This window comes from Cololabis saira, chromosome 16 (genome assembly GCF_033807715.1).
Source record: "Cololabis saira isolate AMF1-May2022 chromosome 16, fColSai1.1, whole genome shotgun sequence".
Taxonomy (NCBI): domain Eukaryota; kingdom Metazoa; phylum Chordata; class Actinopteri; order Beloniformes; family Belonidae; genus Cololabis; species Cololabis saira.
The window spans coordinates 19,238,140-19,254,705 of record NC_084602.1 but is presented as its reverse complement, the minus strand read 5'-3'; the positions used below and the strand labels follow the sequence as shown (position 1 = coordinate 19,254,705).

The following is a 16,566-nucleotide window of genomic DNA, read 5'->3' as shown; positions in this document are numbered from 1 at the left end:
CTCCGTACGAGGAACAGCCCTGTAAAAGTGGCCTTTAGGAACCTTTTTATGGGGTGAAAAACATCCTTGTAGCAGGACAGTTACTCAGGTTGGCCAACGTGAACCACTTGGCAGGGGATCTCTGCTGATCATGATTTCTAAATTATGTTCAGCACTCACATGACCATAAATCATGTGAAGCATTTGGACCAGAGACATTTTGCTACAAATACATTTGATGAAGTTGGTGATTACAAGGAAAAAAGGATAGATGGACCGGCGAGTCGGTTCAGGTCTTGTTGATATATTATGTGACGTCGTTGTAGAGGTCCTGTGGGAGGTTTTTATTTTACTCTCAATCACTACAACCACAGTGTATGTTTTAGTAGCATCCCTTGTTTGCTTTTCGTCTCTTTGTCAAAAAATGTGCAATACTGACTATATATATATATATATATATATATATATATATATGTCAGTATTGTTTTTTTTTATTATTATTTTAAAGAAAAAGCTCAACCAGTGTGTACACATATATATATTTATAGCATGGTTGGAAGTGAACTTTTTCATAGCTTTACTGCAGGAGTTTTACTGCAGGAGTGCACAAGTCAGAACGGAGCAGGACTGCACAAGCTTTGGAGGCGAAGGAGAGACGTGCAAGAGAAAATAATTAATACATGGAATGTGTGCCATGTTTGCTAGATGGGTGTGGTCAGTACAAATAAGTGCTGTATGTGTGTTCAGGTCACGTATTCCTTGCTCTGTGGGCGTGTATTCTCACCTATCTGGGTGTAAAACTAGTGGTAGTGGAACACCTCAGTCAAGTTGTAGGAGTGAAGGAGGGCTAAAGTATAACACAACATGTTAACTGTAGGAAGTGGTGCGGATGTTTTGTTGATGTTTTTATGCTTGCTGGTTTAGATGAAATTATTCAATATACGCTTAAAAAAAGGGAGTGAGAAATAGCCATTTCTGTTTAAAATTCTTCTTGAGCAAAAGCTGTCAATACTGGCTGCCAGATGAGATTACGGGAAATTTTATCAGATAGTATTACCTAGAGGGGGAAGAGGGGCACATGCTTATTGTATTTCTTGGTTGCTTAGTTACAAAGCAGTGCTGCTTTTAGTCAGACTGTCGGGACATGAATTTATTTGTCAAACGCGCAGGAAGTGCCAGTGCTGATCATGTAGTTCTGAGAGAAATTAAAAAGATCTGCTGCCCGGCTCAGGTCTGCTTAATAAACCAGCCTCTAAATCTGTTTACAGCATGTTGGTGTGCACATTTTTTGGAAACCAAAGTTGTTAAATAATGTATTTGACTTTAAGCGTATTTATGTGCCTGTTTGTGTGCATGTGTGTTTGCATGCCTTTGCTCTCATTGAAGAAGCCCATTGGGGAAGAAAGCGCTGTTAACTGGGCCATTTGGATCAGCCATGCAGAGCTAACGAGGAAGAAATGTGTTGCAGTGTAATGTGAAGAAGATGAGGCTGACCACATAAACAAACACAGGCAGTTGTGTGTGTGTGTACACATGTCAGATTACCACCACTAAACTTAAAAAGGTTATCCACACATACATTAAACCTTTCCTGAGCTTGAGTGCAAATATTAGGTTTACTAAAGTGACTGTCAACTTGAGGACTGCTGAAAATGTCATCGATTTGAAAGGTTCCCATCGGCGGGATTCAGTTAGGTAAGAATCAGAGTTAGGCCACGTTTACACGTAGCCGGGTATTTACAAAAAACTGATATTTTCCCCTCTCCGTTTTCAAAAATATCCCCGTTTACACGGACCCCCATGAAAACGCTGTTAACGTCATGCCAGCCAATCAGAATCCTGGAAAAAACATCAACAAATGACACGTGTAACTTCCAGTTAAGGCTGATTTATGGTTCCACGTTACACCAACGCAGAGCCTACGGCGTAAGCTACGCGGCGACGCACACCGTACGGCGCGCATCGCCGCGTAGCTTACGCCGTAGGCTCTGCGTCGATTTAACGCGGGACCATAATTCAGGCTTTACTTCCAAGACGGAACGAGAGTCTGAGAGAATTTAAAACAGGTAAAATAAAAGAAAATATTGACGGTGGCCAAACAAATTGTAAACACAGGTCGCACTCATGACGCTGCTGGTGACGTTTCTGTCGCATAATGTGACGTAAATCTCCGTTTTCCTCCGTTTTCCTCTGTTTAGACGCAAACGTGAAAACGGAGTTTTTGAAAATCTCCACTTTGGCCGGAGTCTTCAGAAATGATCGTTTTTGGGGGCTTTGACCTCCGTTTTCGTGTAAACGAACGGCCAAAACGCATGAAAACGCCTCCGTTTTTGCCCCGTGTAAACAGGGCCTTAACTAGTCCCACCTGCACTTCAGATCTATATAAATGCAAAGTCAAAACATCCTTTAATAGCAATTTCCTATTCCCAGTCACATCATTCCTCCATAGCGGAAACCACATCCACTCTTGACACGGAAATGATCTGAAAATGTTTGCCAGCATTTTGTCCAAAGGAAATTTGACCTCTCGTTAGCATATTCTTTTAACTTATTTTTTCCTGATACAGAAATAAGAAATATTTATCCTGGCCAACCATATCCATGCACTTCGTGAACATTTTCTCTTGTGGGTCTGATACCCCTACTGTTCACAAACATTTACTCTGCTACACAACGTGTTTAACAAATTCGCAGTGGGATGGGCGTGGGCTTTCTGCTGTGACTCATTCACTATCCAAGAGCCACCGTTCAAAACTAAGATGACAGTTGTTGCATGCATTGTTTCGCTAATTATATGCCTATCATGTCAACTCCAGAGGCACTTTCCTCTGAATTCATTGGTTCTGTGCCCCTGGAAATCAAGTCAAATCCAGACGAACTGGTTGGCCAGGCTGGGAAATCTTAAGTTCTTTTTTTTTTTTTTTTGCTGAAAATCTCAGTAACATAAAACTGGAACGAGTATATGACACACATAGACATTAGTGAAATGTTAATTATCCAAATAAGAGATTATTTGGAAATTGTTAATCAGAAACAAGGAGTTGAACCAACAGTGAAACCGAGGGGAATAGTGGTCTGATTTTTGACTTGCCTGTCTTCCTAAAAGGTGGCTACTTATGGTGCAACGTTTTTACAAGATGGGCCATTTCAACTCACGACATGAGACTGTATCTGGGGGAGAAAAAAAAAGAGTTTAGTTACAACTGGTGTGTAGTAATTTGAGCTCTCTAGCTTTCTTTCTCCTACATTATTCTGGATTTTTACTTATATTAATATTTGAATCAGACTTTTAGAGAATCAGACAAAAATGTTTAAACTGCGCAAGTGTGATATTCATGCATAAAGCTATGTCACTTCTCATCAGTGTTTCCAACTTACCTTGTTTTATATTTTTTTGTCAGAAAAGCATGTAGCCTTAAATGTAATTGATATGTTAGACAAACCCTGGCTAAATTTGTGTTGCCGGAACCATGGGTGCGAGCACTCACTCCCCCCCCCCATCTCTGTCCTGCAGAGCACGAGCTCTGAGGGAGAGACGTCCAAGAGCCCTGCTAGCATGTACATCCGCACATGGGGCCAACATTCTCAACCGTTTCACACACAAGTGCCACCGAAATCAAAACACAGACATTGCCAAAGAAGGCTTTAACAGACAAACCAGCGATGCATGGTACCTGCTTGACCGGCATTATTTCAGTCATGAATAAGAGATACTAGAAAGATAATGTCATTAGCAATATCTTATTATTGAAATACAGTACGTCTTGTTTGCTAAAACTGTGGAATACCAAGTCAGAATTATTATCATTTGGAGGAATAATTATATTTGGCCAAATCACTAGAGATGCACCAATCAGGATTTTGAGGGGCGATGACCAAAATCAGTATCTTCCGATCCTGATATTGCCGATCCCCGATCACAGCGTGAAATCCATACATTCGTCAATATTGTATAAAGGTATAAAAATTTGGTGATTGAGAAAGTATCATGAATTGACCACTGTTTTATTGCAGGCTGAGGCAATGTGCAGTATTTCACACTCTAGAGACCACTTTGACTCAGCTTACAAAGAGTAAGTGTAGTTTACCAGCTTAGGCTTTCTTGTGGCAGTAATTATGTGTACAACACAACATGTGCCATGCACCAACACAGACAACAGTAGACATTTCACTGTCTGAGTTGATACCAGTTGTAAACTATAAACCTTAGTTTTCCTGTAGAAAAATGAATTAAATCTTAAAATAAAAATGATTTATGAAAGCTTTAGTGATAGCATCCGCCGCGTGTGAGGAAACTTGTGAGTGAAGCACAACTCTTTACATTAGAACTCCAAATGTCACTTGTAGAGCTGACTGACATGATTGTTGTCTTGCTTAAGACTTTGGATGTGACTGTATATAGTTTGGTGTAACTCTGGCGGGCATTCATCAGTGAAATATTTAAGACTCTGCAGCGCGTACGCGGATCCTGACGCGTCGTCAGGTTTAAACAACGCGTTTAAACCTGATGTCTTCTACAACAGAAAGCGGCTGATCAAGGCATATCTACATCCCATTACGTTAGGATGTAGTTCTTTATTTTTCTTGCTGTTGTTGCTGTCGTTTATAGGTCTCAGTTACGTTCAGTTGAGTTATCGGCGTTGCTGCATGCTACTGTTTTTCCTCCGCCTTAGCGACAGCCAACTTTGACAACTCAATATACTCCTTGTGAGAAACTTTCAAATGTCTTATCAGCTTCGTTGTGTTGAAATTCTTTTGAAACATTCCTCCTCGGGGTATTTCCTTTGCACACGCCTTGCAAACAATGTCCTTTTTCGGACATTGTAAAACTCCATACCGGCGACGCCATTTTCAGTGTTGATGCTTTGTAGAGACTGCCACGCCCCCTTAGGAGACCTGGGTCTGAGATGTGGGAACGCACACACTGGCAGGGTTTGTTGTTATAAACGTCATCGGATCGGCCTGATTTGAAGTATTTTGAGATCTCTGATCAAAACCGATAAGGACACTATTGGCCGATCCTGATCGGTTGCCGATCAATCGGTGCATCTCTACAAATCACCCATCCCTATCATAACTGCATGCTTCAAGATTTATTGAACATTTTTGTCCGAACCGATATTCACATTTAGGTACAATGCTGTAGGACAGCTCTCAAAAGAAGCAGACGTTGATGGCGTTAGGGTTAAGGCAAGGCGGTTAGCCCACCCCTTAGCTGTTAAAGCACTTGTACAGATGTGTTTGGAAAGGGAATTGTTTAACCGCGTTTCTTGATAAAAGTAAGTCCCAGACTTTAAATTTCTCTCTCAGGTCTATCATTACAGCCCACACTCTACTTTCTTTTGATCATTGCTCGATAAACACGCCTGTGTCTGACTTTAAAATGAACCTCAGCTTTACATCTCTCCTATGACTCATTATGACATTGATCCATTTCTGGATCACTTAGTTTAACTACATCAAACTGATTCCCTTGAGATACTCATTACAGTCCAAACAGATTAAATGATGATTCATGAATAAACACAGAATTAAAAAGGGGCAGAAAAAGGTACATTCAACTGCCAAACACAGTATCACAGAGACTAAAAAATTCAGTTTTCATCTTATCCATTTTTCTTTCTTCCTTAGAAACGAAGAGCAATTTAAAGCTACTCTGCTGTCACCGCCTCTGTACCTTGTCACACTCGGCGCTCTTTATGTTTAATGTTTGATGGTTAAGGTCACTGGTTGTCATTGTGCTGACCGCCTGTTTTTATTTAGTGTGGTCCAGAGGAAGAGGAAGGAGGCATACAGGAAGTGAGAAACACCAGGCTGGCCCCTTTGTAATAGAGGAACAAAGCGGAAACCGGAACGTAGACAGGGAGGTCATTTAGGTTTTCCTTGCTCTTGGCAGCAGGACTCTGAACTTCAGAGAGTTTGTTCAGTCACTGGAAGTGTTCATATTTATTTTGACATGGATCAACACTGAAGCCAATATTTAAGCTCGATGGCCTCCATTACAAAAGAGGAAGGTTAATTCACAGCTGTTGAGCACAAAAGGACGGTCTCATGAGAGACTTTGCAGTTGCATTTTGGGAAGTGTAGGGTCATTGTAGCTTGATTTATACCTGGTACTTAGGATATTTGGAGATTGTCAACCCTAACCATATAGTTTAGACATCGCCCTGCGTCAACATCAGAGCACCAATAACTTACCATTTGCAGTCATGGAAAACCAGAAAGTGGAGGTAAGCTGTTAATGATGACTGTCCCTTCTTTATCGTGTATGATAAAGTTGTCAATGATATTAGCAACTTGTCTCCATCTTTGTAAGATGCCGAATCATTTAGTAGCCAATGAGCTACTAAATCTCAGCTATGTCCCGCCTGCCCTGCTGTGGATTGAAGTGGTGATGATTTGACACTTCAGAGTTTCAGAGTTGCAACTAGAAAAAGAAAAATGGAGATGGTTTAGGGACTGATGGCAAAAAAGAAGAAAAAAGAGGAAGATCATTGCATTCTCAGTAGGCTTGGGCAGTATCCAAATTTTGATACTGTCAAACTTCCTCCACCTTTTACCCCGGTATACGGTATTACCGTGACGTGACTAATTAAAAATGATGACGTAAGCCTCAAGTGGTATTACCAAACTGTTGGCTTGAGCCTTCACCGTTCAGAAACTGAATACCAAACACTATTACTGAACAATAACAACATAACATGCTTTATATTAACAACTTTTATTAACAACAAATGCAGCTCATATAAGAAAAGTGCAAATGCAACAGTCGTGCACAAATCAATTTGAGCGAGCCGGCGCTGTTATTTCAGCGGCGGCTCGCTCCTCTGCGGTGCCGACTTGACCTGCCGCTGCAGCGGGTCGTTTTTGAAGGAGGGTTCCCAGAGACATCTTTTTTCGTTGGGGTTCGGGTTGTGCCTCTGTCTCTTGGATTCTGATGGCCACTGCTGCTGGTGCTTGCCCCTCTAAGCTCACAATCTCAGCCTGTAATTCAGCCTTGATTTCAGCCAGTGCGTTATCATCAATCTCATATCCTCTGCGGTAACGAGGGTCGAGGAAAGTGCACTTTCGCATTAATTTGCGCACTGAATCAAATTCATACTTGGCCTCCAGCTTTTTTAGAATTGCAGTTTTTATTGACTTTGTTAGTTCGAGGTCGTTTTCTTTTTTGACACCAAGTCACTTGGTGCGCGACCTGCCATCTTTCTCCCCCTCTCTCTCGCAGTGCATCTCCGTGCTGTCAGGTGATGACATCACGTTCATAAACTTTATGGAAAGTCTCAAAATGTAGGCTAAAACATATTCAACTATTTAAGGAAAACTGAAAATTCAACATAAGTGCTACTGGACATAGAATAAATTTTAGGCATTAAATGACTTTTATTTTATATTTAATTGTTATCTCTTATATAAGTCCATTGCATTTTTTCATGACTGTATTGAAAATGATACCGCTGCTATTTTTAGACACCGACAGTATACGGTATTACCGTAATACTGCCCAAGCCTAATTCTCAGCTACAGATTTTAATTTCTTGGCTATATATTCTGGTTTTTGTTCCTTTTAGATTTGATTCATAATACATTGGACTTTGAACTGACACTATAGATTTCAGCCTCTAAGTATGCAGGATCTGCAAACAAACACCAATATTCTGGTTCTGAAAGCCTTCTGGTTTGTAATCTCAGCAGTAGTAAAAAAGCATATCTGCATAGACTGAACGCAGGTAAATTATCCATGTGAAATGCAAAAAAAAAGACTGGAACAGTGTCTCAAAGTCATTACCTATTGTCTAATGATTTATTTTTGACCATTTAAGCATTGATCAGCCCCCAGTCGGATGTCTTATCTTGGATATCCAGTATCTACATTTTCACTGGCACTAAAAGCCCCTAAACATTGGACAATAACAAGTGGGTCCCCAGATGGAAGAAAAGTTGAATGTTCTTCATAATTCACCTGTTTGGCAATTAAAGCAGCCATAACTTCAGCTTTCAGGGTTTCTCTACTCACTGTTGTCAGAGAATCGAAGAAGGGGAACATATTGTTCTTTTGAAAAGTACTTCATTCTACTTCTGTCGAATGATCAAAATTCATTTTCATTTCCAATTTTGGCTTAAACAAATACATTGATTTGATAATGAAGATTTTAGCAACCGTTGCTCCAAAGACCCGTTTAGAAATATGTCCAAAATCCACTGTACGTTTTTATTTATTTATATATTTTTGGTTCCTTAAAGTATCGAATGATAGAAAATGCCTAAAATGTCAAACTCTAGGCCCTGTAGGCTGTGGCATCATTACTTTGTAATGAATCCTTGATGTGTCCTAGTTCAATAATCAATAGAAAAACATCACGCGTTTTGAATCAAAATAAATGTGATGATGATTTCTGCCGCAGTCAAGCTGCCTCAACTCTGCTCCGTCCTCTTAGTTGAACAAGTGCAGCACAATGAAATGCAATCTGATCATCTAATCTGACACGAATATCCCTGCTGTTCAAAGTTAGCCACCCCCCTCTGCTGCCCAAACAACATATTGATTTGCACAATAGCCATCAGTAAGACATTGTTTTACAAATAACACTGATTACCTTTTCCAACAATGCTTACCTACTGGGAAATGGACAAAGGATGTACATTTGTGAATCGCCTCAGGTTATTAAGTTCGCCTGCAGAGGAGCAAAGTGGACCGTTGCCACCCCCGCAGTCTTGCAAATACTCTGCAGTATTTCTCTCTGGCTCTTTGTGTCACACACACACACACACACACACACACACATATATATCCTTGATATACGCTCTGTAATATACACTGACTGTTTCTCATTTCTGTTTTTCTTTACAGAATGGGCAGAGTACTGCTGAGGACGGGGTCACAGCGGCTGTCAAGGTACGTGACAGCTCTTGGACAATGACGCACACTCAAACAAAGGAATGTAAAATGTGACTCAGTATTTCTGCAAATTCACATTCAGTAAATTACATCGAGGACTTGGACAAAGCTCCTCCGTTGAAACCCCGACTGACTTCTTTTTTGCGTTTCTGTAGAGATTTATTCATGTTGTAATGACAGCCCTGCGAGGGTTTCAGCTGGCTGGGCTTTTAATGCGTGACTACTGTCCTAGTGAGGTCGATCGAGCGACAGTCCAGCCGCTCTGTACAGCAACGTGTCCTCGTCAATACGAAAAGGCCGTAGTGTTACAAACGAGGCATGTTCTAATCTGGCCTCTTCACATGTCAAATCACCATGCAGAGAAAAAGACACACACACACTCACACACATAGAGAAACGCACTGCAAATCACTGAGTCAGCCCTCTCTGGCCCCTGCTTGGCCTCAGTGCTCCTTTGTCCGAGCATGAAACCTGATCCAGTTTCCTCCTGAACTGTATAACTCTCCAGTTATGTAGCAGAGGACAAGGAAATGGTCCTTCTCACATATCTTCATCCTTTTTCTTTTTCTTTCTTTGTTCTGGCACTGTTCTCAAGGGAAGAGTCTCTAAAGAGCATGCCATCTCTTTTTTTTTTTTCCAGCTCAGAACAATGTGCTGGGACTGAGGGAGAGCTGAGTGCACTGGAAGAGAAAGGAGGGTTTCAGTCAAAGCAGTTGGCACGCAAGGGGCCAAGCTGGTCTAAAGGCATTAGCGTTTGATGTCAAGGGAGAAAAAATAATAATTAGACAGTCCTCTTGCTCAGTCGAAACTGCTGGCGTATTAATGACGGAGGGGTTATTCTCTAATGTTCTCAGAGATGTAAATGTAAGCTGGAATATCATACTGATGGTTTCTTGTGTCTTTTTCTATTTGTATTAACAAAAAAAAAAAAAAAATATATATATATATATATATATATATATATATTTATTACTACTTTATTTTTAGAAATTGGACTTAAGCAATATAATACAGCTTGATGAAATCATATTTAGGGGTGCTGGGTCTATATACATCACTAGATTGGTCACCACTTGCAAATACTGGACATGTTGGATTGGTATATCTATAATCATATAATCACTATACAGTGCTGCTAAGTCAGGATCATATTTCATTTTAACTAAAAGGTAATGCGCTTATAGAGTATTCCAGTATTCTGATATTGTGTGATAATCTTTGTAATTAGCGCATGTTGTGAAGAGGCTTCTGGATTCTCAGCTTGTCATTCTTCACTGCTGGTAGTTTTATTCTTCTCAGAAACATTATAAAATCAGAAGATATATATTTTTTGACTTGCTTATGCAAAGAAAAGGTCTTCAAGCCTTTCAATCTGAAGATTCTGTTGGTGGTTGTTTGTTCGGGGAGTGGGTAAGTAGACCTTGTCCCCAGACACTGTGCTGGCAGGAACATTGTAACCAGGCGCTATGGTGATCAATACCAAGCTGCTGCTTAAATGCTGGGAATTTGATAATGGCTGCTGTTATCTTCTCTAGCTATGGGAGCTACCTGGCTCCAGCAGGGCTGGTGCGGGGAGCGGAGGGGGTAAAAGATAGAGAGGGTGGCAGGTTGGAGGTTGCAGTTTGCACAAAAGAGGGGAGAAGGAAGGAGAGTATGTCTTTGCTAATCAAATTAATGACTGGAAGAGACTTTAGAACAGTTTTATGTCATGGAACTTCATGCTGAGGTTTTTCAGTGTTAGTGTTTTTAGATTTGAGGGCGTGTAGGTTAAGTCAGTTCTCATCCCCTGGTAAAAAGAAGCACAGAGCTAACGAGGCATGTTTTCTTTCTCGTTGACTCTTCTGGGTGTCAAAACTAAGGAATATACATGAGCATGGCCTCTCGCATCCACTTCTGTGCTCATTATAATGAAGGTGACTGCAGGGCTAAGTCCTTAATGATTACCTATTTTGCCATAAATATCCAAGTACTGATGCAGTTCTGTACATGCAGAGGCCCTGAACTCTCCTCCTTTTGCGTCAATTGACAGTTTGTGCAATATCAGTAGTCGACTCTCACAAACTTATGTCAAAGTGGCAGTACAAACAGTCCCTTTTATACACTTTTTTTACACGTACAGAGTTCAAATTACCTTAGTTTGCAAGTATAGGGACACTAGCTAGTGGAGTGGAAAAAAAAATGTGAGTAAGTAGAAAAATGTACACTCGTTACCATCTTATAACAGACCTCGGGTTGTTTCCTTGAACACGACTGGCTCAGACCATTGGGGTACTGGAAGCCAACTGTAGGTCAGACCTCATTGGTTCTGAGTTTAAATTGGAAGAAAATGTCAGGAGAAACAGGAGGGGAAAAAAAAAAGTCTTTGAACTAATAAAATATAAAGAAAAACAGTAATGCACCAAGGATAAATTAGATAATTAAAAAATAAAGACGTTCAATTAAAAGGTAAATGTGAAGATCAACAAAAATGCTTGTTTTCTTTTATTAATTGAAGAAAAATGGCTTAAATCTTAAAATTAGAAGGTAGCCTGTAATGACTGTCTTTTAAAGATAGGGTAAGTAATTGGGTGAGCACACATCTGTTGACATTTGAACAGAACATGGAGATTCAGTTCCTCCGCCGTCCATCAGTGCTCGTTGACAAAAAACACCTGATCATGAACACTTTCAATAGCTCCTTATTTTTTAATTGTTCAGTCTTTTAACCAATCAGTTGGGATTTAAACCATTTTCCGTTGCCTTTTACGTGATTAGTTTTTGTTTCATGGTTTTTCTTTGTATAGATTTGCTTTTTAGCGCTTGGTGTGTCACTACAGTAGTTAAAAACAATCATCCTGTGGTGAGGCGTCCTGACAGGATGCTGAGACAGAACTGCACCTGTGAGACCGCTCTACCGATGTGTCTCACCAGAGGAGGATGATATTACCCAGCAATTTACCCCCTGGCAGAAAGCCAGAATTTCAGTGATGTGCTCTCAAAGAAGTGTGGTTATTGTTTCTCACAACAGATCAGATCAACTTCATCGCCCTTGACAACGAGAATGTTTATTTAAAAAGCTGAAAGCGATGAACAACAACTTGAAAGAGATGGCGTATGCAGTGAGTGTATGAAAGGTCAGCTGTATGCTGCTGAGCTGAGGACAGTAAATGTTCTTTAGCAGACATTTGTATTGACAAACAAACACAAAAAAAAAAACACATTTTGACATGACAATGAGTCATTTTACAGAGAGCAATGATAATTTCTGATTCTACAATGTGAAGACTTGATGCCTTTCGTTTCACATCTTTTGTAATTAATTATCTGACAAAGCAACACTTTTGAAGCACTTTCAGCTCTTGGAAATTATGATGTGCATTGTTCAAGAAAACGGAGTGAAAATGAAGGGTTCTCTGCATTTTTGATGGTTTTACAGTTCCATCTCTTAGTAAACAAATTTGCTTATTTAAGGAAGTGCATCGTTTACTGTTGCGCTGAAAGATGAATTGAACGTGTGCACTAAATACACTCCAGAGGACGGAAACACAGTAAGTAAATTTACACTCCATATGCGTCTAGTCTTGTTTGATAAAAGCATTTGTCTCAGTGATCATGAGATAGTCAATATTTGGAAAATCTGTAATGCCAAATAGAATTATAAATCAATAAGGAAAGTGGCACGGGGTAGAAGTGGATATACCTCACCAAACGTATTAATTCTCATCAAATATGACTATTTTGGTGGTGTTTGCATGAGTTAACCCTTTTGGTTTGTGTGCTACACACCTCCAGCTCCAAGAGTATTTGTGTAAAGCAATGACTACGTTTACATGCAGTCAAGATTCGGGTTAAAGGAGGCCTATTACGGCATGTAATATGTTTTAAACAGGCCTTGGATGTCTTAGAAACAAGCTTTTTATTTATTTTTTTGCTAAATAAATTAGAAATTCAGCCTCTGAGCCATGTCTTTATCTTCCCATTCTCTAACCTCATTATCTATGTGGGATTCTGAGTGGGTGGGGAGGCTATGATAATGAGGCTCTGTGCTGATTGGCTGCCTGAATGACGCGTAGAAAATGGCGGAAACTCCGGCCGGCAGAGTTGTTGTTGTTGTTGTTGTTCCGGCCAGAGTTAGTTGTTTGGGCGTGGTTTCACGCATTGGAGGCCAACCGATGTAAATCGCTCCCGTCGTTACGTAACGACGGGAGCAGAATCTGAACGGCTCGTAGATCCACATCACACTGGATGGCTCATCCGGGCGGCTGTACAGACACTGCAGAATTTGGTTGCTTTCCTCCTTCCCTGAGTTGGCAGCCTGAGGGGAGACCACTTTATATATGTTAAAGCAAGAAAAAACCTGTTTTTCACAATAGGTCTCCTTTTAAGGTCAATATTCCGGTTACTGAAACATTCGGAATAATCTGTTTACATGCTTGAGCAAACAAGGTTATCCCTGTATACATGGTAATTGTAATCATTTGGGATATCTGGATCAAACCAGCGACGCACAGAGAACGTCATGACGCAATTCCCATCATCTTCGCTTCTTCTTCCTGTATCCAAATTCAAAACAACAACAATAACAGCAGCACGGCGGATAATGAACAGCCCAGTAGAAGTCGCCTTCTTTTGCGCTTTGGTGCTGGTACTGACCCACCACCAGTACTTAACACTATTCCTCGTCGCCTTCTTCATTAATGGAAGGCGAGAACATGAAGAAATGGCAGATGGAGCCGGAGCTGTGCCATCCATATCCATGCTACCCCTTTCCACCAGAGCCCCCCGGACACTTTGGATGAAAGTGCGCAGTCAGGACTAGTGGGAACGGGTAGTAATGATGGAGTTCCCCGATGCCGACTGTACAGTATGTCTTCCTGGACTCAAAAGACCAAGATTCCTTGCAAAAAGAACATTCCTGTTCCTTTTTGATGGGGATATCCCGTTAGGCTTTACATGACCAAATATTCTGGTTAGAAAAGGAGTAACCCAGGGGTCATATTCGGGTTTTTAAAAACCGGAATATGAGCAAATTCCTGTTATTCAAAGGGGTTATTGGTGTTTACATGGCCGTGCAAAACTGGGTTATTGCTAATATTCTGGTTTTAAAAGGGTTATTGAGTGCATGTAAACGTAGTCAATATCTCACCCACCGCCTGATGCATTTCTGTCACCAACACCGTTTGTGGAGTCTTTACGGCCAATATAATGGACGAGGAGTGCACATATGGCCCTTTTCCACTAGTACCTACTCAGCGCGCTTCTACCCGCCACGCCCCCGTCTTGCGCTTTTCCACTATGGGCCGAGGCGGGTGGAGCCGTGCCAAGCAGATACTTTTTCTGTACCGAGGCTTCCGAGGTTCTAAGAGTGCTGAGTCGGCCCTGGATCTGACGTCACCACCCTCCACGCCACCGATTGGTCGGGGGGCGGGGCCGTCAGACGTTTGAATCAGGAAGCGGGAGTCGATGAGAACGACTGGCGGCTCGCAGCGATTTTATTATACAGCGCAAACGTCTGTTTGGTGATCCAACTCTGAGGTGCAGATGTTCATAAACCTGGTGGCTGACGAGAGAATTAAAAAAGGGATGTAGACGGGCGATAAGGAACGATCAGATCCACAGGCGCACTGTTTTCTTCTCAGCCGCTCGCGGTTCCAGCGGATTTTCTCATCTGCGCCGACACAAACAAAGGGTTGCACAATCGAGTACGTCACAGCAGCTTCACCCCAACCTGCCCACTTCTCACCTGGCTGTGGAAAAACAAACAAGGACAAAGCGGGTGGAACCGGGACGATGCGTGACGAGCCGTACCGAGGCGAGTCGGGCTGAGTAGGTACTAGTGGAAAAGCGCCAATGTACGCACCACTTCAGGGATTATCCAATCAGAATAAACGGATTGTATGTTTTTGTTCAAGTTACTTCTTCAGAGTCCAGCTTTTGTACCTTTTCAGCTGATGGCATCCTTTTTAATTTGTGGAACCTAGCAGGTGGTCACAAGTTGAAATTTACATGTAACATCTAATTGTAGTTATACTCTGCAAATAACTCAGCAGTCTGCACCCTCCTTCATTACCCTTGTCTTTATCTCTGAACTGGTTATCGTATACATATGGAACACATATATCCCAAAAAGCAATGGATTGCATTTCTGCAAAGTAATACCTTTTACACAGCTCCACCTTCACCCTCCAACGAAGCTAATTGCTTCACAGTGTGTGTTGTGTTGTTCCGTAAATCAGCTTCGAAGTAATCCCAGACATTTTATTGTTAGTAGTATAGTGCTGACATTACAGAGGGAAAGCATATAATTCATTCATTTATTTATATATTGTTCTTCTTGTAATACAACTCCCCATCTATAAAGCCTGGCTGCAGAAGGAATATAAAACTAGTGCCTTTTCCACTGGTGTCGGAGACATTTTCGTGGTCCCTAATGTAGATGATGACTTTTTTCATGGGCTAGGTGCTGACCAAATGGTATTTGTGCTTCATTGGATAAGTAGCAAAAAGTCACAGTGCAGCAAAGCTAGGAATAAGGTGGGAGTGGAGAGGGAATGGGGAGATGGAGTATAGAGGGAAGAATGAAGAGAGGGGAAAATGGTGGACTGCCTCTGCAGCCATCCTGTCAGTCTGTCAGTCACTTGGGGAAAAAGACATCACACAACATAACTCATTCCTTTCAACTTTATAACTAAAAGTATTCCGATAATCAATTGCTTGTTGTTTTTTTTGAGCTCCCAACCACTTGAGAAAGGAACCTCATCCTAAAAAAATCTGATCTTAAGCTTGCATTAGTTAGATACAACAGTCTTCTTCAACGGCTGTAACTTGAATTGAATTTTGCATGCCATATGAGATCTAAGAATTTGATTTTGTGTAGCTCTCTTAAGGTGCTACAACACAGTGTCAGTGAGATTCAGGTCTGGACCGTCAGCTGTTGGTTTGTCGGTGTGCTCAGGATCCCCATCCTGCTGCATGACCCAGTTTCAAGCGAGCTGTAGCTATCTGTAAGAAGGCTTAACGCTTGATTCTAAAACGCTTTGTTTTTGCAGAAGTTCTTGCAAAAATTAAGCTGTGACACCGTGCTATTTTTAGAGTCCATTTCTTGACAACCTTTTCCTACAATCCTTTTCAACCTTTTGCTTATTGCAATATCACAAACATTGAATGCACTTGTTGAGGTCCATAGAGTCTGAAACACAGGTCTCAGATTTTTTGTCATTTTTAAGCACTTACCAGTCTGACCTGAACTTGCTGGCACATCCAGTCCTGGGAAGACTGGCAAATCGCTTCCATGCAGTATGATGCTAGCCAAATGGTTTGGAAATGGCCTTGTAAAGTTTCCCGAACTGATGGGCTCGAACTATTGATTGACTGACTTGAATGTCCTAAAATATTAATCCTTAGACATGACAATCATTTTCTTTCACAATTCTGACCTTGAACTTGATTTATGTGGCTTTTCCTTCCCCTTGCATACAAACCCTCACATTTGACTGCATACATACTAACGTAGTAATTACTGTCCTCCAATTCCTTAGCAGATCTCATTACTGCTGCAGCAACTGCCATGGGAACATTCGCATCATACCTATGCATGTGTGGTTTGCCAGCACACATAGATTGAAGATTTAAATGCATGCAATCACATGTCTCTCTGCTGTAGTGAAGTAAAATCGCTGCAGTTGCTAAGTGACTAAGTTGACGCAAAGTTT

At 41.2% G+C, this 16,566-nt stretch overlaps 1 protein-coding gene across 2 annotated transcripts in view; it reads left to right on the top strand.

Annotated features, from left to right (window-relative positions):
- rps6ka1 (ribosomal protein S6 kinase a, polypeptide 1) overlaps positions 1–16,566 on the top strand; it is a 64,817-nt gene that overhangs the window by 11,170 nt on the left and 37,081 nt on the right. Inside the window, exon 2 of one of the 2 annotated variants that reach the window (XM_061743895.1) lies at positions 8,828–8,866. In XM_061743895.1, coding sequence (XP_061599879.1) covers positions 8,828–8,866 — 39 coding nt within the window. Of the gene's footprint in view, positions 1–8,827; positions 8,873–16,566 lie in introns of both variants that reach the window. The other variant, XM_061743897.1, reaches the window with a different exon arrangement.